The 23,602-nt window shown below is 34.2% G+C and overlaps 1 protein-coding gene across 2 annotated transcripts in view; it reads right to left on the bottom strand.

Annotated features, from left to right (window-relative positions):
* CRIM1 (cysteine rich transmembrane BMP regulator 1) overlaps positions 1–23,602 on the bottom strand; it is a 182,003-nt gene that overhangs the window by 79,485 nt on the left and 78,916 nt on the right. The window contains exons 3-4 of one of the 2 annotated variants that reach the window (XM_084513536.1): positions 18,038–18,280; positions 8,947–9,067 (exon numbers count right to left, since the gene is read on the bottom strand). In XM_084513536.1, the coding sequence (XP_084369662.1) occupies positions 8,947–9,067; positions 18,038–18,280 (364 nt within the window). The remainder of the gene's footprint in view (positions 1–8,946; positions 9,068–18,037; positions 18,281–23,602) is intronic. The other variant, XM_084513537.1, reaches the window with a different exon arrangement.

The following is a 23,602-nucleotide window of genomic DNA, read 5'->3' as shown; positions in this document are numbered from 1 at the left end:
AACAGGCACCTTCCTTTAGGCACCATTTTCTTGCAATTCAGTACTTTCTTGGAGTTGATAGAAAGAGTGTGGATGTATATTTATAACCTATAAAATACAGGTGCAAAATGCTGATCTTATAAAAGATGCATGCAGTGATCCTTATATTTACAATTTACAGCTTCTCCTGCAGATTTGCATATTTCTTCTGACAATATTCTCAAGTTTTACAGTTTTTGACACTCAGAAGTCAGCCATACTCATAAACACTCAGCCTCCATAAACATAATTTCATTGTCTCAAGAGCTTCTGTTCAAGTTTTACTGATGAGGCTTTAAATTTTATTTTATTTTATTTTATTTTATTTTATTTTATTTTATTTTATTTTATTTTATTTTATTTTATTTTATTTTATTTTATTTTATTTTATTTTATTTTATTTTATCATCTTTGTCTCATTTGTGGACTTTAGGAAAACATGGTTCCTTGCCAAAACAGCCCATATTGTGAAACTGGATGCCAGAGGTACAGTAACTACCATCACTCTGAGAACATCTAGGAACTGCTGAGACAGCTGTGATAAGTGAGGAAGAAGGGGATTGCTCCATCGTTGAATCCAGCAATTCACTACATCTTCTGAGAGGCCAAAATGGAGAAGATGGACCTTGACAATGGGCCTATATAGGTCACGCGTGCCCTGCTTTTATTTGCTCATTGTTTGTGGATATTCTGTATAGTGCACTTAGCAAATGGCACTGAATAACACTTTTTCACTTAACATTTGATTGAAGAAAAATGGTTTTCCTGGAAAAAGTATTTTCTGTCTCCTAACTTTTGAGGATTTCTCTTTAAAAAATAAAGTACATTAAATTGCCTAAACTCCTAATTCTGGATATTATGAAGCTTCACAAAACTGTAGTGCTACGTTAAGACTTTTCATCAACTCTGTTAAAATCCAATTGCAAGCCTGAGCTTGATGTAGGATGGCTTCCACTAGCATCAATGGAAGCCTTTCCTTTGACAAAAACTACCTCTTCAGTAAGGAATAATCTCCAAGTCAACACCACATATTACAACACCATAGTACTTCTATTAGTACTTCAGATGGAAAAACGGTCTGATAAATTTAAAGTACAGTAGGAACAACCTGAGCAAGATGGCCATGATAGCTAGGAAAACGAAGTTCCAACACACTGATGAAAGAACTGAAGGCATGGCAAAGCTTCTGCAGCACCTTAACATGCTTTTGTTAGACCTCAGGTCCAGCTACAAAGGTTATTCAGAAGTCAAATCCTGAACAGAAATCTCAGGAAGATACAGGTGCTTGGATTTTGTCTTACCAGTTCCAGCAGAACTTTCCTGTAACAAAAACTGGGATCCACAACCACTTTCTCTTGGATACCATTTCTTGATGGGTGGAGGAGAAGGATCTAAAAATTCTAAAACAAATACAAGGGAGACCTCTGTATCAGCAAAAAAATGCTTAAGAGAGGTGACTGGTACTTGGGGAAGAGAGAAAAATTACATCTCCTGAAAAATCATGACTGCTCTATAAAGAAGGTTGGTGAATCCTGTACTGAACACTCAAACAAATGATATTTCATAAAATTAAGGTCTTCCAACAGTAGGAAGACCAAAAAAAAAGAATACAGGCAAATATGAAAGAATCATGTTACAAACAGGAGCAAGGCTGAAAAATCTGGTCCAGACAAACAGTTGAGAAGAACTAACCACAACATCTCCTACAGAATGGGACAGATGCACAGATGATCGGGGACTCAGAGGCCACCTCTACAGTTGCTTTCAGAAGAATAACACTATCCAACCAGCCATGTCTCATACCCTCAAATATAATGCAAATAATAGCTCAAAAGAAAACTTACAACTATAGAACGCCCAGGTATGGCTCAGGTGGCCACCATAAAATAAGAAGAAAAGGACCATGCTGGTTTATGTCTAGCAGCTACTAGGATTCCCTAGACACTGGTATAACAAGAAACACAGAATACATACCAGTGGCTGGTAGATCTAATACAGTGACAGGTTGTGGACACAACAGATGTTACAAAACAGGATAAAGTACCTTAACAAGCAATTGCTTACTGGTTAAAGCAATCTAGAAAGATAACAAAATAATAAATTTATATCTAAATGGGTTCTGAAGAAATATTTTTTTTGTAGAAACAGTTGCCATAAGATCTGCTTCATTTCACTACAATGAAAGGACAGTCAAGTTGGCTTGACTGCTATCTACAAGTTTTCTAAAAAATAAAATCAAAAATGCTAATTATAAATTTCTCCAGTGGCATCCATGTTGTGCCCAAGACAGCTAAGTTCAATTAGAAACAAAAGGCTACAAATAATAAATCAGGTAATTTCTTCCTTTAGAATCAAAGTCAATCTAGTAAGGGTATACAAAACTTAGAGACTGATATACATGTAAATTACTACTATTCTTTAATGTTGCCTTCAGAATTGCTAAATAAAGCATATGATTATTTTTTTTTAAAATATATAGTACAATACAGATACAAAAGACTGTTTCTTTAATATTTTATTATTATTATACATATATTTTACTTTAGGTATGATAATAAATTCTGGTTTTGTACTGTTTTAAGTAGCATTCAATTTCCACGTAAAACATAGCTTAAAATAAACCTTGAGTAAATAAATGATTGGCTACCACATGCAAGTATCACTCATTTTCTTTAGCTGTAAAAACTGTAATTATCTGAGAATCTAAATGAACTGTTGTTTACTTCTCTTTACCAAGATATATCTTGATAAATTAAGTACATTACCTGGTACCAGCAGTAAAATTTACATTTATTTCCAAATCAACATTTTTTAATGTTTAAGCTTATAAATGAAATCAAAATTCTTCTGAAAAATTTATATGTGCAATTCAAAAAATGCAAATAAGAATGCTAAAAGTTTGCTTTAAGTTTTATCATTTGTTCAAGAAAAGGATCGAAGTAAATTTTTGAAAATCCTTGTGTTAATAACAAAAATGTAAAACATAGCAGCTTTCCTACTCATCAAGTATCTACAGGTTACTTTATTTTTTTCCTAGAACCATATATTTTAAATGGAAAAATCTCTCTTTATATTGGGAAATAAAACCCAACAAACAAATATTTACTGTTTGGGATATTAGATTCAACTTTAAATGCAGACATATTAACTGGTATCCCTTCTTATGCTATTTAACTTAATTACTCTCTAATATTTTTCTTCAATATGCAACTTGAGTGCAACTCAGATAATTTTATTGCTTTTAAAGAAATGTAAAAGTTTAAAGCACAGAGTTAAATACTTTGCAACGTAAGTAGACTGACTGAATTCATTTGTGGCTATAATTTACAAATTCTACACTACTGCATACAAAATAAAAGTGAAAATCTGTTTTCTTACACATTAACAGCTGAATCATTGACAAGTACTATATAAGAAAATGTATCTTGTTAAATTTTAGTGGGAGAGATCAAATTAATTGATCTCTTCATAAATACTGTAGAATATCATCATATTTTTATTAAATTGAGTATATTCGTGTTTTAAACACATACATTTTAGAATTGTGCTATGAAACAAAGTAGTATTTTCTTGGAAAATTAAACAGCTGTCCTCATACTATGCTTTTTATTTATTTATTTATTTTTAATGTGGCAGGGTGGGCTTTCCAGTTAAAGCTTTAGGAATGGGGAAAACAAAATACGCATGTGAATTGCCCCCCCAAAAGTAGTGAGTAACTTCTACATTGTAATCACTGGTATTTTATACTACCATCCAGAGAACTAACACTTTTGCTAGTTTTTTTGTTTTGTTTTGTTTTGTTTTTTTCTTCTGTTTTTGACACTGAAAACCAAACTCTGGCATTGCCATTCATAGCAGCCACAGATTGAGACATTTTAATTGCATATGAAGTAAAACTAACAGGGCAAAGACTATTCAAACATAGAAAAAAATCTATGACTAATTCATTGAAGAAACTTTTTCAGAGGTTTTCTTCTAAACAATAAGCCTATAGTCCTACTCCTCCACGCTACTCTATCCAATTGAAAGTTCTGCATTTGCTATGCTATCCAACCATCTGTAACTAAGCGATGGTGAATTGGTCTGAATCAAAAAAATCTTGATTCGCTCATCCCTCAAGCCTTGGAGTCTTTTGGACTCCAATTTTGCAAGAAAATAATGGAATCTGTCAAGAGGCCTTCTTCAGTTTTATCTGAAATATGAAGTGATTAATCATCATGACTTATATTCCTGTTTCATTTAGATAAATTTAACAGCTCACTCCTCTTAAAGTTTGTTTGCAATTTGTTATTTGTTTCTGCTGAGGTTCATTTGCATGTTCTTTCTCTTGTCCTTCCACTGCAACCTTGCAGCTTCTTTTCTGAAGCTAAGACTGAGACACATGACACATGACTTGAGATTTTGATAGACAAACACATACCAATTATTTCTGAGCCTTTTCTAATCTAGAACGTATTTGGGCTTTTGGTGTGATTTTTTAAATAAGTAGGTCAAGTGAACATCTTGCTGGGATTTAGTGAACATACTCCTAAATGTTTCTTTCTTCTCAGGAAAACATGTTATATTATCAGCAAGATGTTGACTCATTGTGACTGATTCCCTTCCAAAATCTGGGGAAGATGGGTGTGGGAAATATTTTTCTTCAATGTTAAGGAGTTTGGGAAAGTGGAAACATTTCTATTTTGTAAAAGTAAAGCTTGTAATACAATATTAATTAGACCCCTCTAACTCCCCCATCCCGCTTTTTTCTTTTTTAGCCAATACAAGGAAGAGGACTAGTGAGTACAGAGCACAGAAATTGAGGGGAATGAGCTCATATGGCCAGATTTTTAAAGCAAGTTTAATATCTTAAAGACAGCATCAAGTTTCACAAAACTGTAAGAGCAACACTGGCTGTATTTATCTATAATTGCATCCTTTAATCCTTATCAATTCAATTTTTTATAATTTTTTCCACCAGTTTTCTCAGAATTGATATCAAGATAACCAGGCTTTAACTAATTGTTTTTTCTTCTTTCAAACATTGGCACAGTACTAACACCTCTCTTGTTCTCTAGAATTTTCTTGGTTTACCTGTTTTTTATTCAAAGCTTGACCAAGAAGTGACAGGAAAAAAAAAAGATCTTAACATGGAGACAGAACGCAGTAGCAGGAATATAAAGCTAGAACAGGGAGAAAGGAAACCCACAAAAGAATCAGTTTACTAATGACTGTAATAAAGAGAGCAGTCAAAAGCATAATGAGGATGTAAAAATATTTAGTGTGATGTTACTTGATCGTACTATTTACTCTTCTGCATATAATTCCATGAAGAATGTATAAAAACACGGGAGCAATAGAGACAAAAGCCAGTAGCAATCAGAAGACAGGCCCTGTTACAGGCCATTCTTCCTAGATATAAAAAAAGAAATTTTGATAAAGAATTTTGCACTTACAAAAAATTCTCAGTGATCTGAAAGATTTGAAGAAAATTCATTCATGTCATAAAAAATGGATACATTAATAGGATATGAATTGTTTTCCAAGCATATTGCAAATAAGAAGTTAGACAGGAACAAGAAGCAGGACATACATTGATCTGCTCCTGTTGTATGTGAAGTTGTCAACTGTTAACTGAGTCAGTGACAGGCACTCATTCATCATTTACCACGATACTCACTGCTCTCCACTTCTGTTGTTAAGCTGTATTTTAGTAGTAGTAAACGAAAACTGTAACTTTTGAAAAAGTCCTAATAAAAAGTTTGATGAAGACTAAAAACTATGATTTTATGAATCACTCTTTCCTTTAAATTAATTACTCTTATATGTTTGCAAAAACATACAATGTCACTCCTTTTGAATTTAATTCTAATGATTAGAAAGAGCTATGATACGGATTTACGTGGTTCTGAACTGAATTACAGTCAATGCATTGCTAATATTCACTATGTTTATTAAGAAATTCCCAAATCAAGGAAAAATGCCTTCTTTTCTATGGGTAGAGTCATTTATCCATGAACATCCACTTCCACTTTTTCTATAGATTTGAAATGAAAGGTTCATTGGATATTAAGATCTTCACTTCAGATATAAAGGTCCAATGTTTCCTCAGATCCTATCAGTTTCTAACCGGAATTCAAAGAATTTGATTTTCATGTTCAAAAGTAACTGAACTTAGTTTCCCTTTCTGCTCTCTTTTCATACATATGCCTCTCTTTCTCTAATCTTCATCTGCTCTTTCTTTTTGGCTGTTCCTGTGTCCCCTGTGTTCCTTTATTCACCCACACTTCAACTACTGTTCTTACCACCAGCACATGAATGATCACTGCTGTGCTTCTGAAGGAAGACAGCTTCTTATAGAAGCTCATAGAGCTTCTAAATAATTAAATAAATTGCCAGCAGGTACACAACATGTAAAACATCTACATGGTCTTAATGCTGCTAGATTTGTCTGTCCTTCTTCCCTTCCCGCTATCTACTAACAAGTGTGTTATTGGTTATGCTGAATTAATACACTCCAAAAATCTAGAAACCTGCGTAACAGCTCTATCAAGTAACATAGGCTGAGACATAAAATTAAAAATAAGAGTACAAGACTCATGTAATTGTTTCAACCTGCCTGCAGACTAAGCTATGCTAATTATGTTTTTTTGCAGTTTTACACATCAAGGAGGACGAAAATTTTCACTCACACACACAACAAACAAACAAAAAGCACACACACAAAACACTCAGAAATTCTGACTTGATCATAAGATTTCAGGAGCTCAGAACTCATCTATCCCAGTCCTGATCCCCTGTTACGCTCTGATCCCAGTAATACACAACAATCAGATTTCCAAGTGGTTTCAGGGCAATTCAGAGTTATTTGATAATTCACACACTCTGAGCCTGCTTGTACAATTGCAGTTTTGGTGTTCAAGAGACTGTTTTTGTCACTTACATAACATACAAGCAAATGTTAGTCATCACATTTAACACATAGCAAAACAACTGGCTATATTTTTAAATATTATCAAAGAAAGAAAAAATGACTCTTTCAAGGACTTGTTTGCTCTAAGTGTTTTATGTAAGATCAGTTCTCAAGTGTGCCCTAGAAATTGAAAATATTTTCAAATGATCATTTTTCTGAAGTAAATGAAGTTTGATTTTCTTGGTATTGTGTTCATTAATAGAAGGAATGCTGATATTATTATCTACAAAGATGAAAGTGGATATTGTCCATTTCTCCCACCCAAGCAATAAAAAAGTAAACCACAACTTTTACCAATATATTACACTGCGGAAATATAAAACCCAATTTTATTTTTTGAAACAAAAACAATTTGACCTATCTACCAGCTTTTAACCCAGCAAGTTAAAAGAAAGTTGAAAGTACTAATTTAACATTAATGTAAATTTTAGATTGTGCAAAATCTGTGATTGTTAATCTAAACTAGAAACATAGGAAGTTTTGTTTCTTTGACTTTACAATCTACCTTTCTGAATACAGTCCTTACAAGCATTTAAGTCCAGTTTTAAACATGCTTAGTTGTATTGGTGTCAATACTGGCAAAAAATACCGGCTAGTTAAGATCTACATTCTCCTGTGCAATCTTGACTAGCCAGGTCAGCTCTGAACTAATACTGTAATTACAAATTACATGTAATGTACAAAACTACTGTAATTCCTAAGAAGTTTAATGAGAATATCTTAAACAATAAAGGGAGAATACTGAGAACTCATACCATGTTCTGGTCTAAAGTTAAGAAAACAAAGGAAAGAAAGTAACTCTGAATGAAAGAACATTAATAGTATTCAGTGAATAAAAATAATAATTATTTTGTAAATAACAAACTACTACGTATCTTATACAATTACAAATACAATTTATCAAATTTAGAAAAATATTTTCAAATATTTATAGACAGGATTACTGCATTACACAAAGTTCTTCAGATTTCTTCTCATGTCTTTTTTTTTTAAAATAAATGCGTTTTTAACTCTGCACATAGTATGAGACCCTCATAAAACAGTTGCCAAGAAATCACCATATTAAACATATACACAAAGGGTACCGAGTGGGGAAGATCTCTCATCCATTATACAACTTCTGCTGTTTTCTTCTTTCTGAATTCTTTACAAGTTTATCAGTTCTTTAAAATCTCACAGGTAGATAGGGATATGACAGATTATTATGGTGTGATTCTCATAAAAACAAACAAACAAACAAAAAACACTAGTTACACATCTACAATAAATATTTTCTGTTTTGTGCAAAAATATTTTCAGTAATGGTACTTTTTGCTTGAATTAATATTTATTGGGCATATTGCTGAATTAGATTTTGGGAAGTGTGTTCTAAACTCATAAACTGAAATTATGGTTCAGAAGTTTGCAACAAAACCAGTTCAAAATTGTCCAACTTTCCTGAATTTGTAGTAAATTACTCCTACTTAAACAACAGACTGAAGTATGATGGAAATGATTATTTGAGATTTATGTTTCGCTGTGGTTCCACTCAGCCATTGACTGTCAGCTTATTATAACAGTTTTCTACACACAAAAAATGTTTTATTTTCTTTAACTGAGAAATATTTTCTTTGGCAAATCTTCTTCCTTTTCCTTCATTTAATTCTTTAATGTCAAAGTCCTTCAGAAATTTCTCAGTACAATTTACTTCTGTAAAATGAATTGAATACACTGGAAATCCACTTAATCTAGAGGCACAAGCCCTTCAAAGTAATTTAGTAAAACTGTATGCATTTGCACCGAGAAGAATCTTCTGCTTCAGAAAGATGGATTTACTATTTCTATGAGCCCGATAAACCTTTAACCTACCTCATAGATCTTCTATTCTGTAGTGCCTCAGAGGTATGCCTTCTAGTGCCTCAGAGGTATGAAATGTTGTCCTATTTTTATAGTACTTACAAATTTTAAAAAATATACTCAGCCATCCAGACACAAACCTTGTGGGCAGGGTACAGCAGCCATCAGCCGTCAGCCTGACTTGGGTTTCATAGCTATCCAGTGGGCAAACCACTTGCTGAACAGGAGGGCATTCCACTGTGCTGCAATCCACACTGAACACTAAAGAGGAAGGGGAGAAGAAAGTTCCTTTTACTCATGCTTTCGAAGTTTTTGACAAATTAATTCACCTTAAGCAATGAGTTATGCATCAGACTTCTACCTCAAGTCAGAAAAAGCATCTGCTGAATGCATGTTTGGTAGGTGACATTACAAAATGACTTCCATTCTCTTTAAGACTCAGGAAGCAACTGAAGTATATTTCTTAATAATAATAATAAAAAAGTTATACAGGCAACCTTAAGCAATAATTAATGTAATGAATCATATTAGTTACTAGAAATATACTATGTTACCAAGAATGTATTCCTTCCCCCCCCCCCCCCAGTTTTTAAAGAAATCAATAATAATATTCTTTCATTTTTTTTTACTGATTAAAACCTGTTTAAAGAGTAAAATACCTAGGTTATAGAAAATGAGAGAGCAAGAGAATACACCGTGGATTTGTCTGTACATGTACACTACATTTTTACAGATTATTCTATTATGTTGTGTTGTTCAGGTATTTTTATATGATAAAACAGAGATGCCGACTACCAAATCTATCTTCATTGACAAGTTGAAGAATTCCACAGAACTAGTAAGACTAACCGACTATTTTTAGAAAGAAAGAAATGCTTAGAAATGCAAAAAAAAAAAAAAAAAAAAAAAATCACGTTGAATATACATTTAATCATGCTCAGGGAAGTTGTAACATGGCTTTATCCTATTTAGTCTTAAATCTCCCATGTTAAAGCAAACAATACTAGCTCAGGCACTATTTGATAGTCCTTATCATTATTATACTAAGAAAGTACAGAATAAAACAGGTTTTCATTTTTATAGAAATAAGCTACCTACAGACTGAGTAAGCAGGATGAGCTGAATGTTATCAGACTGAGTATGATGCAGTAAGATATTACTGATTAAACTTCATTTCAGTATTGACGTTAATGCAGTGATACAGCAGCTTGACAATGTCATGCCAAGCTTTTTGCAAGAGCTGATCATTTGCTAAGTGTCATTATCTGAGTTACAGTCCAATGTTTTTCAGGTTTGATTCTCAGAGGTACATAGCCGTAATAATTTAATTGATCTCAACAAAACGTCAGTCTCAGAATTACCCCTACTTCACATATTTTGATAAGGATCTAAATGAAAGCACAAATTCAATGAAACCAGGTTTTAGCTCATCAAGATTAGGGCCAACAGCCTTGTCCTCAAGACCATTAATTTTCAAAGCATGTGAGTATCTGTGCAAGTGGTATTCAGAATCTGCCTTTTTCCAGGTATTTGGGAAAAAGAGATCTGCTAAATCAGGGCAACCTGACAAGTTCAAGGAAGTTCTTTCTGATAAACACAAAACTGAATTCAACTCCATTTTGTGCAGCAATGCAGGAATTTACTAAATTTAAAGGGAAATATATTTGTTATCAATCTGCACTACTATGACTATCAAGTTAACTTTTCTCTCTCTTTGTAAACCTACAAGGGTACTTACTTTCTTTTATGACAGGAATACCTAACTTTAGAATGTTTTGCTTGAAAGTCAAGTTTCATGAATCTCAGCTAGCAACCTTTCCAATTCTCTGGATACAAGGCCGCTACTGCCTCATACCCACTTTGGGAAAAAAAAAAGCCAATGAGTTCTATCAATGTTCTGCTACTACAGAGCTATTTCTGTGTCCATCTTTCCATATTCCAATAACGTCAGTGAAAGGAAAACAAAACCAAAAAACACTAGAAAACTCTCTGGTCATGCCTTCAAGTCTCAACAAAGGTGCTGTTTCTTGCTAAGTATTTCATATTCTTCCCAGTGGTTACAGTGTGCTAGCACATGACTCATTGACACTGAAATATAGCAAAAACCATCCTTTAGTAAAAGAAGTACAAGCATAAGAGAAATTAAAAAACAGACAAAACCCCCCAGATCAAAATATTCAAATAGAAAATTCTCATGCAGTGAAGTGGCTCTAGTCACTCAGTGGTTTTTCTGTCTGGTTTGACTTACCCCACCCTGCAACTACATTTATTGCATCATCAGAATATAAAGAAATGTCCTACTGGGTCAAAACATTACTTTATCTAACCAGGAGTTTATCTCCAGCAGTGGCAAAAAGAGATGCTAGTTAGGGGCACATGAGTTTTGCCACTATTTATGACATTCCTTCTTATTCCAGCAGCCTCCAAAATCATTGAATTTGAGATGTTTTAAAGTATTTAAAGTAAATATAATAAAGTAAATATAGTAAAAATATTAAAGACTCAAACATTACATTCATGTACCTGTTGTACATTAACTTGTCTATTAAAAAAAAAAAAAAAAAAACAACAAAAAAAACTTCTGAAAAAGGTTGCTCTACCATCTCCTGCAGCAGCAAGATCCCACCATTTACTACCTGCTCTACTTGCAAGTATTTTATCTTACACTGACCTCTTGCACCAGAGTGCCCTCTAATTCTTGTAAGGATTAGTAGGATTTGGCGAACAAAGGGCCTACACTGAGTTTATCCACTACCCTAAGAATTTTATAATCCACACTCATACCTCATCTCAGCATTCTCTCCAGACTGAGAGATCTCTGCTACTACATTATTAGGTTAATCACAGAATGACTGAGGTTGGAAAGGACCAACAAAGGTCATCTGGTTCAACCATCCTGCTCTGACAGGCCAACATAGAGCAGGCTGCCCAGGACCATTTCTGTATATTGATGAGGTCTCCCCTGAGCCTTCTCTTCTCCAGGCTAAACAGTCCCAGCTCTGTCAGCCTTTCCTCATAAAACAAGTAAAGAGAGAGATTAGAAGCAGCAAAAAAATGCTCCTGCTTATTTCAGATTTAAATTGGTTTCTCAAACTTGAAAAAGTATTTAGCCTAACTTTCCAATAAGCAAAAATATTGTAATGTAACAGAACGATCTATATTCATATTCTTTATTACTTAAGATTTCCTTCACATCAGCTGTACTACCATTTTAAAAAATGATAGCAAATATTTGCCATTGATATACTAGTTTTGTTTTCACGTTGTTTGCTTTGTTTTCACTTTAGCTCCAATAATTACATAAAGTGTGCATTTCATGAACAGGTTTATTTCTAATAAATTTATAAAACTAAAAATCCAGTCTAAATTAAAATTATCTTTGTCGTTCCTAGAAACATTAAGCTTTAGATGTCTAGTTTGACTAATAAATCACTTAAAAACCTCATAAACGTGTTGGAATTTCCTATCACTGAAGATGTACTTGATCAACATTTGTTTATGAATCTTCAAGAGCTGTCTCATGCACTGAATTTGTAACTCTTAATTACTTTTTTTTTTTTTTTTTCCCTATGAGAATGTAGGGGAAAAACTAACATGTCTACAGACCATGCCCCAGCCGTAGTAGTATGCAGCCTCTTCTGTAGACTACTAAACCTAGGATCTCCAATCATGAAACCATTAATACTTACAAGAAAATAACTTTACAGTTATTTAAATATATTTATTTAATTATATTTTTATATATTTACATAGAATATATTAAAATAAACATATCAAGTTTCACCTTTATGTATAATGATTGCTTTTTAAAGAATAGCATATGCAGTTCAGGGACAAGATCCAAATAGCTGCCTATGGATATAAAGGCCCAGGATCAAGGCAGTATTTGCAACTATGGTGCAGCACATTGTCTCAGCACAGGAAAGACTTCCCCCCCCATCAAAAATCAAAACTTTCTGAATGTCTCATGCAAGTACATAAAGTAAGTTTCTACAGCAGCTAAGAAGCATCATATAACATCCTTTCAGTTCAAGATGCACTTCAGATGGTTATTCATTCATCATAGAATGCAAAGTGACTACATTAGGAAATATTAATTTCACGTTTTCCTTCAGGAGAAGGAGAAAAAAAGTAAAGCCCCCACCTCCTTCCTCTCCTCCACACTGTTCCTTGGAAAACAAACAAAAAAAACCAACAGGATCCTGGAATACTTTCAAATATATTTGTGATTTAATTTCTGTTTTCTTCTCTCTATGACAAACAATCATCTTTTTTACATTCCTTCACATTTTGGATCATACTAAACACAACAGAAAAGATAACATTCTCAGACTTTCAATGCAGTTGTATCACTGTCCAAATCATTTCATTACCTTTCCTATTACAGATGCTTCCCAATATGGACACTGATTTTACTTATTTTTTGTTGTAGTTTTGGCAGTTTTCTCCCTCACTGTCATTGTCAACTTATTGGCCACTGGCTTATTGGCCTCAGAAAAATATCCGAGAATTTTTTCTCATTTATTTTCTTGAGTCGTTTCCCAATCTCATCTCCTAAATCCTTGCAACATCAACTTCTAACAAAGTATCCAAAAAACCAAAAACAAACAAACAAACAAAAAACAAAAACAAAAACAATGCATGCACTATTTTTGTAAGCAACAGAAGAAAATAAATTTATATAACTGTACTTCTCTCAACTATATATATAAAAACTTGATTTTGTTGACCCTTGTCCTTAGCGCAAGAATGTAAAAATTGCAGGCCCAATATTCAGTGCTGAAGCAGTGCCATGGTAGAGCACAAGTTACTTCCCTGTGCTTCCATTGTCTAATACTACTTACTAAATTTAACCGCTGAGCTCAGACTTTCCATCAGGCCTTGACTGCATGGGCTACTCAACTCCCAATATACAAAAAAACGTTATCAATAAAGGAACGAGAAGTATCTGTTGAATAACTGCCAAAGTAAATTGTTTGCCTTTCTTTATTCAGAAGTGGCAGTCAGAGTTGCTATTGCAGCTTCAGCAAGATATATTTTGGATTAGATCTTGACTCTTTAAAAAAAAATGTTTAAAACAAAACAAAGAAATCATTAGTCAGTAATGTTTTAGCTTTCTTAGGAAGTAAGACAGATACTGCCTCAAACTTTTTGCAGGTTATTTTTAGTTTTACTGTTAGCATGTTATGCAAATCCATTTAAGACCATGATGCTGGGGAAAAAAAAAAAAAAAGTGACCTTTTGAGAATACTTTTTAAGGACCATAACATCCAACTTAAAACTGAATTCCATGCTCATTCACTGAATTAATTACTCATGAAAAACTTGTTATACACACCTTGTAGGAAGAAAGTAGGTTGCTCATGGCACCACACCAAACCAGTGTCAGTACTGAGGTTAGGAAGAGGATCAAAATAAAAGGAACTTTTGTACTGAGCGTACCTACACTCAGTAGGTACCACAACTGTCATGAGAGATTTGGAGCAACACTGGGTCAAAACATTTAAATCAAATTAATCTGTCTGTTAACAGACAGGTATTACTAAGCTACTACTTCATTTAAACTGTATAATAATGCTTTTCATCACTGTATTATTTCTAATGAAAAAGAGGTGGAAAAGTAGGTGGATTTCAAAATGCAAGATTTTATTTTTATATTAGTATTTAGTGTTAATGCAACCACTTCTTATTTTCCTTTCAGTAACTCAATGATTGATGAGCAATCATCAATCATAGTATTTTAACATGCAGTTCTCAGCAGAAGAGTCCAAACAAATGCCACTGTGAACTGGAAAGCAGTGACATCTTATTTAAGGAGCAGAAATAAACACACCAGATGCTTTAATTCCACAAACCCTTTCTATTGGCATAAAACAGCACTGCTGTCATACTAAGCAGTGCTCCCAGCCTCTGGCAATCTGTTTCCACCAGAACCCCTTTGCTGGTGCAAGACCCCTGTGGAGGCTGGTTATGGAGATACACATGTGAAGGAAGAGCGCCCTGATAGTACCACTTAAGAATAAGATCAACAGTACAGTATGGAGAACAGTTTTCTCTGTTCTGCATGTAAACTCCATAGATGTGCTGACACTATTCAGCAGAATGGGTGACATCAGTCCCATATGAAACTCTGCTGCAAACACTTACCTACGAAGCCTTACACAGTCCTTTGCCCCATTCATCTTCAGCAACATGGTATTAAAAACAGAGGAAAAATGAAACAGAGCACTGTTCATTCAGTTCCTCTCTAACTCTTTTTTTCCCTACAGTTCTTCAGGATACCAAGTCATTTCTAAAGGTTCAGTGTTTATTACCAGGCTTACTGTGCACTCTATAAATATTCCTGCCACTTGAGGAGCATTATTTGACTCACATTATGACCACTGTTTTAGCAAAAATACATATAGAGAACTGTTATATCCTACTACGTATATGGTAGTACATGTATATACTCATGTCCGTAAATGGCACAAAATGGTATAGGAGAGGAAGAATGGACTAGATAGTTTCCAGAGGTCCCCTACAACCTAAATTACTCTAGAAGTCTGTGAGCCTATGAATATACAACCCTAATAAAACAAGATATTTTACTGACTGTTTTCATGGATTTAAAAAAAGAAAATTAAAATAAAAACTATAACATCGAACATGACAGAACAGTTTAGAAACTCTGAAACTTGTTGTTTTTTCTGACTTTCAAAGTTAAAAATAAAAAAAATCTGAACTTTTCACAAAGAAACATTACAAAAAATATTTCAATATTTGTTCAGGCTATAATTTTCTTCATATACTCAGTACAAATTATGTTGTTTGTACAAGTGCAGTTTACACTCTTTGAAAACACGGTTCCTGTGAAAACTGAACAAAGGTTCAGATTTGCCATTAAAAAGAAAAGCAAAAAGCATTCTGTGGTAAGGAATCTGTAGTCTACTAACATTTGTCAGTATTAACCTACTCTTTTCTCCATCTTTCAGTCTTGTGTTGACTTGTTTTTCCTTTATGATCTTCCCACTACCCCAAATAGCCAACAGAATAAACATCTAGATCAAAGTTTTTTGTTGTTGTCATTGTCCTTTTTTCTTTTTTTTTTTTAAAAAAAAGTGAGTCAGACTCACTTCAGCCTCCAATACAGTCAACTGCTGAGATCCCCCTGTCACTCCACAAATATAGATGGGCTCTGGTCCTTTATATCTCGATGGCATTATAGTACATTGTGCACCGGTGTCTACTAAAGCCTTATACTTCTGTGCGTCTGACGTGCCAGGCCATCGAATCCACACAGTCCAATAAACTCGATTGTCCCTTTCCTCCCCCTGGCTGGAGGCAGGGCCCCCCTAATCCTGGTCAGAATCTTCTTCATTTCTGTGTTTGAAGGACTGTCTGCTGGAAGTTGGAGCAGCAAACTTTTCAGAGAATCCCTTTTTTTTTATAAAAAAAAAAAAAAGCAACTAAGATAGCTACTGAAGTCTAACTTGACAAAAATCAGGCTATGTAGTGACTAATAATTCCATCTGTAACAGTATTTTATTTTTTTTTTTTAATTACTAAAACCAAGGCACCATTAGCAAGTAGAGGCCCCACTACTGCAGTTTATAGCAAATTACATCTTTCATCACTCATCTTCACCCAGACACACAACAGTACTCACCTACACTCCTCAGCCTCTTACCCACACTCCAGTTCCAGCTGTCATCAGTCCTGCTGGCCTCCTTCCCTATCCCCCCAGCCTCAGGCTTGTGTATGCACCCAAGATACTACCCTTCTCTTTCACTCTTCCTTGATCCTTCAAGGATTGCTGCCTTCTCTAGCCTCCTACTGTACACCGCATAAATCACTCAACTCTGGGATACAAAGCAAGTGTTTTTTTTTGGTAGCCAAGGACTCAAACTCTCTGCTCTCCCTTAGCCTCTCAGTTTCTAATCCCCACTCTATACTTCCCTTAAATTCTATTAGTTTCCTTCTCCAATCTCTCCAAACGCAATCTCTCCTTTACCCTTCTAACATGCATCTTCCTACAATTAAAACTACAAAGTACTTCAGAAAACTAATATATAGTCATATAAACCCACTAAACTGAATTAAGCATCATATACTCAATCCTAAGATTGTAGAAAGCATGCTACAGAAAGATCTTGGGATCACATTTCACAAACTCAGAAGAGTTACCTCTTAGCATGTTGTATAAAATACCAAAAGTAATTACTCTACCGTATTTAGCTCTGATGAAGACTCACCCAAAATAATACTCTGCTTTAGGATATCACATTTTAAAGAAGTGTGGATAAACTTAGGAAAACTTAGAGAGGAACAGCATAACAGTAAGTCCAAGGAAAGTATGCCATAAAGAAAGTTTACTTGATAATTCTAGATGAAATGCAAGTTAGATTGATAAGATATTCTGGAGCAGACTTTTTATGAAGACTTGTTTGCCACATACTCAAGACAGAATATGAAAAAGTTCCCTTGAATTTTCACACAGGTAGATTTGCACTGAATTTTAGGAAAAATACAAAAAAGGGAAGCACTAGAAGAGACATAGACTGTACAACCTTCTTCTGAGGAGGATTTAAGAAAACATTTAGCAAGCATAGGAAAGGCATAACAAACTCAAACCTGTTTGCAGATGATATTTTAGATTATACTGTTTTATATCCCTACTTTTATTACTCATCTTTACCAAAGCCTGGATCAAAAAGCACACTAAATTATATCTTCCACTTCATCAAGAATAAGTCACAAGAAAGGGTTATTTGTGTTCCCATGAAATGGAAAATGGGTAAACACCAAAAATGCTGTAAAGTGTTTCACTATGCTTCTCCACAGTTGTTTAACTCTCAGATTTTTAAGGGTCATCACCTTGTAATCTAGAGAAATCTTAAGGTTTAAATTCTAATATTTATGCACAATATATTCCTACTGTGAAAAAAAAAAGTATACCCTAATCTTAACAAAGCGTGTCATTTTCACTAGTGTTGTGTTTTGAAATATAGCACTCTCACTAAAGATTAATTTTCCCTTGTTGCTCAGTTTAAATATTATCTGAAGAAAAAGAGAGAGTAAAATTTATTATTATATTTATCTTTTTTCTTTTTAAATGGGCATTGCTCACAAATATAATTTGAATTTTGAAGAAGAACTAATATACTATGTGGGCTTCATTATATGCAATTACACTAGTTGTGCATGTTAGATAGAAAAAAAAAAAAAAAACAAAAACGTGTCCACTTTTACCTGGTTTGCATTCATAGAGATCACAGCATTCTCCTGGCTTTCCTGATGCCTTAGAAACCAATATATTCAAATAGCCAGGCTGGCAAACCTTCCTCAAGCAGCCTGCAGGGTTACACACACAACGGCTTGGGAGAGGACAGCATTCCCCAGGAGGAGCATAACCTTCAATCAAGATGGAATCTTCTGGACAGCGAGGAGAAAACTGGACCTCACAGCGGGCCTTGGAGCAATCAGGTTTCTCTTCTGAAAGGGAGAGAAAAATCAGCATGCCACATATGTCAGTAAAACGCTGTTCTGAAGCTGTAAAGGTGGGCTCAGATAAAGATCCTTCTATTCTTCCTCCCCCAAGTCAATAAATAGAAAATTTCTGCTTCTGGACTGATTTTCAAAATTAATGGAATATGCTTCAGAACATCTTGGTATTTGCAAGATGGCAAATATGTTATAAAGTATCATACAAAAAAAAAATCTAATTTGTGCTATCTGCATGACTGCTGAACTCACACATCAGAAACAGCAAAGAAACTACACATTTGGCCATGACATTAGGAACCAACTTGTCTCATCATGCACAGCCCTGATGTTCATGCCTACACCTTCAGCTTCCTAAGGTTTTCCATAATGAGTAACTGGTGCTAGCTGATTGATTTATTAAATTAATTGACCTAAACCAAGACTTCACATACTCAAAAAGGTATTTAAAAGTTTAACAGCTAACATATTTGAAGAGTTCATACATTAGCAGATTTTTTTTCTGTACATGCTCCTTGTGCTCATATTCAAAGAGTTCCTACAGCTTTAGTGGCTTGAATATCAGAAGAGAAAAAAGGTTTGAGGCTCTGGCTGCAGACACAACAATAAAAGGAGTATTGAGAAACAAGTTCAACAAGTTGGTTGGAATAGTGACAGACTGGACAACACCAAAATTGGCAAAGAGAGAATGAAGATGGAAGGAAGTATTTGGAAAACTAGAGAACAGTCTTCCAAAATTATCCCATTATCAAAAACAATAACAACAACAAAAACTCAATTCTGGCAGAAAAGTTGTGTTGTACTCTCCAATTTCCCAAGCTACACTAGAAAAAATAAATAAAAAATCATTCCCATGACTGGTTTACTCCATAATGGACTATAAAAAAACACTTGTTCATATCCAAGAAGACACCACATTGCTCAATGCAACTGAGTGTTTTTAGAGAACAAGTGGATAAAACACACTCAGAAAAGCAGTATTTTTAGGTAAAGACAAGATAGTGACTTAGCATTTTAAGTATCTGTATATACTGCAGGCATCCTTTGTGGGCCTAACCAGAAAAAGAACAAAGCAGAAAACCAAGACCCAAAATTATAAACTGTTTATAACACTCCTTGGTTACCTGCAGGTTTATACACTAGATGGTTCTGCTACAAATGCCACCAATTACCCTTATAAATTAATCAGCTACTTTGATTGTTGTCATTAAAGTTAGATGCAGAATATTAGAAAGAATAAAAAGAACACTAACTTTATTAATCTGATTATTTTATGTCATTTTCAAAGTTAATCTCTAATGAAAATATCAATGATTGAATACGACATACCAAGTATGAGCATCCATAAAAAAAGTTAATAATATCTTCTCCAAGAATTTAGTAACTCACTGTTTTGGACTTTTATTTTATTTTATTTTAACTGAAATTAGTGGACATTGCAATTAAAAAAAAAGAAAGCAAAAGAGCAAATGTGAAATTCTGTTTCCAAATATACACTAATTGTCAATAATAGCTTTTTTTTTTTTTTTTTAAAGGATCATTTTTATACTTAATTTTAGTATATTCTTTGGACTTCAATTGATGATGAAGAATCAGAACAGTATTTCATATGTACATGGCTGATTGTTTTTTTAATCTAGTGTCACTATTACTTTTGTTCTTCATCATCTCCCCCCCCCCAAAAAAAAAAACAACAAAAAACAAAACCTTCCTTACTTCTACTCATATAAATCCCACTTTCATACAATATTCTCAACCTACATACAACGTAAAACATTACCATCCTAGTATACAAATGAAACTGAGCAACTGGAGTAACAAGTAAATTCACCCAAGTCAACAGACAATTTTCATCCAGGTTCCTAACTCCAGCCCACATCTGAGTCAAGGGCAGGAAGAGCCCTTTTTCCCAGACCATGACATGATTCAGTATTTCAAATATAATGTGCTTTTTCCTTTAGCAGAAAGGAGCAAATAGCCAAAACAATATGCAATTGGCAATATTTAAACTGTTTTCTTGTAGAGTCCCTACTTCAAACTTCTGGAAGCAGTCTGATCTAAAACGTGAAATTCAGCAGCTCCCGAATCAGTATCATTGTATTTTTGCTAAAACTTTATAATCAGTTAGCACTACACTTGCGTAACTGTCATGAGCCTACTGGCAATATTAATAGGTCACAGTTCTGTTTTACTACATTTCAGTAAAAGCTGATGAGGGCTCCTCATTTTGATACCAAGTCTGAATGGAAGACATTACCTTTCAGCAATCATTTAAAAAGTTTCAAGGTTTTTCTGCTTGTTATCTTAGTAACTTTAAGCTTGCAAATATACCTATCTTCCCTATTTACAGGAATAAAATTTTCTGCAAGGCATATCTTCAAAATTAATTGTACTCCATTAACTTAATAGCTTACCTTTTCATTACTTAATCTAAAGAGCAATCAAAATAATATTTGGCATTTATTTTGTAAACAAATTCAAAAACAGCCATAAATGCCACTGCTTTAACAGGATTCTTAATTTAATTCCATTATGTATGGTTACTTAAGATTCATCAAACCAGAGGAATCACTTAACAACTCTCTTCTCATTTATTACCAAAGGCTTCCGGCTCTTACAAAAAGGACACGTAAGAAAATATCTGTCAGAGAAGAAAAATTTAAAATATAACAGACTTTCTCAAAAGACTAAAAGCAGCATTCCACAGAAAACAACTGCGAAATATTTTGCTACATTACCCCTTTCATACACCAACCAGGGACTATTTCAAAGTGGCTTCTCAATAGACCACAACAAAAACCTGTTCCTTATCCCTCAGCATGTCCAGAAACAGAAGAACTTAATTTTTCAACATAGTGTATCAAACATAAAAAAAATCAGATTTTCAAGGAAATGAAGGACTATATTTTTGTGATTTTTGATTAAATAAATCAGCACAGCAAATACAGAAGATATATATTCCTCAATAAAGTAATGGCATGACACACAAATTACGTGGCAAGAAGATACATGTGGATCAAATTCTCCTAATCCATAACTCCCTCACAAGAACAATTTCATATAACCACAACTACACATAGAAAGAGAATACAATTCTATGTTAAAGCAGATGTCTCATTTTATAATTCAGAGTTTGTAGTCAGAACACTTATAACATTAATTAAAATATATATTCATAAAACATTGTTTGATCTCCACCCTTGAAGCAGCTGATAGGTATCCTTTAATAACTGGATGAATATGAGCCAGAAGTGTTCTCAGGTGGCCAAGAAGGCCAACAGCATCCTGGCTTGTATCAAAAATAGCATGGCCAGAAGGACGAGGGAAGAGATTGTTGCTTTGTACTCGGGCACTGGTGAGGCTGCAGCTGTATTCAGTTTTGGGCCCCTCACTAGAAGAAGGACTATGAAGTTCTCGAATGTATCCAAAGAAGGGTAACAAAGTTGCTGAAGGGTCTAGAGAACAAGTCTTAGGAGGTAGCTGAGGGAGCTGGGGTTGCTTAGCTTGGATGAAAGGAGGTTTGGGGGAGACTTTATCGCTCTCTACAACTACCTCAAAGAAGGCTGTAGCCAGGTGGGGGAGCGTCTCTTCTCCCAAGCAACAAGTAATAGGACAAGAGGAAATTGCCTCAAGTTGCACCAGGGAAGGTTTATGTCGGATATTGTGAAAAAAAAATCTTCACTGGAAGGGTTGTGAGGCATTGGAACAGGCTGTTCAAGGAGGTAGTTGAGTCACCATCCCTGGAGGTATTCCAAAGATGAGTAGATGCAGTGCTTTGGGACACGGTCTAGTGGCAGAGTTGGCAGTACTAGGTTAGTGATTGGACAGGATGATCTCAGAAGTCTTTTCCAGCATAAGAGGTTCTATGATTCTATAATAAGGTAACCATTTTAGTAAGAGCTCCTAGAACTCACAAATTAATTTAACAGAGTGAAGAGCTGTATACACTTTTACTGTTTGCTTTTCACAGAATCAGTTAATAGAAAAAGCATATACAACTTAACCACATTTCAGTCTCTCCTTTAAAATGAGGGGAAGAGGGGGGAATTAAAAAGGAGAACAATTAGTTACTTGTCAAGGATGCGTCCATCAAACTTCTCAGAATTTATGTCTGAACAGATAAGCCACAACCCAGTTAAAATAAATAAATAAATAAATAAATTAGTTGCCTGCAAATGTTGCTTTCATGTTCAACCAAGCAGCATTTCAAATGACTACACAAAGAAGAGACACTATCAGTTGGTTTGCTGATGAGCCCTCTCCATGGGACACATTCTCTTTATAGTCTTTCATCAAACACCACTGAAGCTAGAAGCATTCTGTAGTGCTCAAATCTCACCAGGCTGAGCCAACAAAAAATCTCTGCAGAGATAAAGGAAGAGTCTGGATCAATCAAACTCAAAGTTATACAAACTATCTATTCAGAGACAGTCAATCTTCCAAAGAAATTTGGAAATGTATCTGGAAAAATAACATTAAAAAAAAAAAAAAGACCAGAAAATCAGACAATCAGAAAAACTCACATTAAAAAGACCAATAAATATCCTATCCTTGGAAACAAAAATTCACTCAAAAAGGCAACCTTAAAGACCATTTAATAAAAAAAATAAAATACCAATAACAGTGCTATTTTAAGGTATAAATTAATTCATATTTCAAGACAAACATAGTTTTCTGTGGGTCTGAAGGTTCAGTCTTACTTCCTGTTACTTTGGATTACCCTGCAAAAAGATCCTGCCATTACTAAGTATAGCACAGAGGACAACCTAGAAATAACAAAATAACAAGAGAAACCAAACCACCTAAGTTACAACATGCTGTGTGCTTTTAAAATGAAAATTAAGAGGGATCATACATTAAAAAAAAAAAAAAAAAAAAAAAAAAATTCTCAAAAAACATTTTTCATTTTAATTTCAAAAACCACAGGAAAATTGTAACACTTCCCAACTCAAAGCATAGTAACATTCAGGCTGCCCTTTTGTTGCAGCCACAGTATATCTGTTGTAAAGTGCATGTAGCGGAAGGGGAGCAACCTTCAAAGAACAGAATGAAAAGAAGAAGTCAAGATAATAATAATTTTATTTTTTTTTAATTAATACTAGAAAGAGTCAGTCATAAAACAAGAGCTCTAAAGCTGGAAGCACACACCCAAATTTCTCAGTTTCTCTATATCAAAAGCACCTATATATTTTAATATGTTTCCCATGAACTTACGAAGTTGCTGTGGGGAAGTGAATGTACAATGGCAACTTACTGGAGTCTTTATTTCACAGTCAGCACTTAGACAGAAGGCCTTTACCTTCCTGAAAGGTT

The sequence above is a fragment of the Aythya ferina genome (assembly GCF_964211825.1).
Source record: "Aythya ferina genome assembly, chromosome: 3".
NCBI classification, from domain to species: Eukaryota; Metazoa; Chordata; class Aves; order Anseriformes; family Anatidae; genus Aythya; species Aythya ferina.
This window is presented reverse-complemented; position numbering and strand designations above follow the sequence as displayed.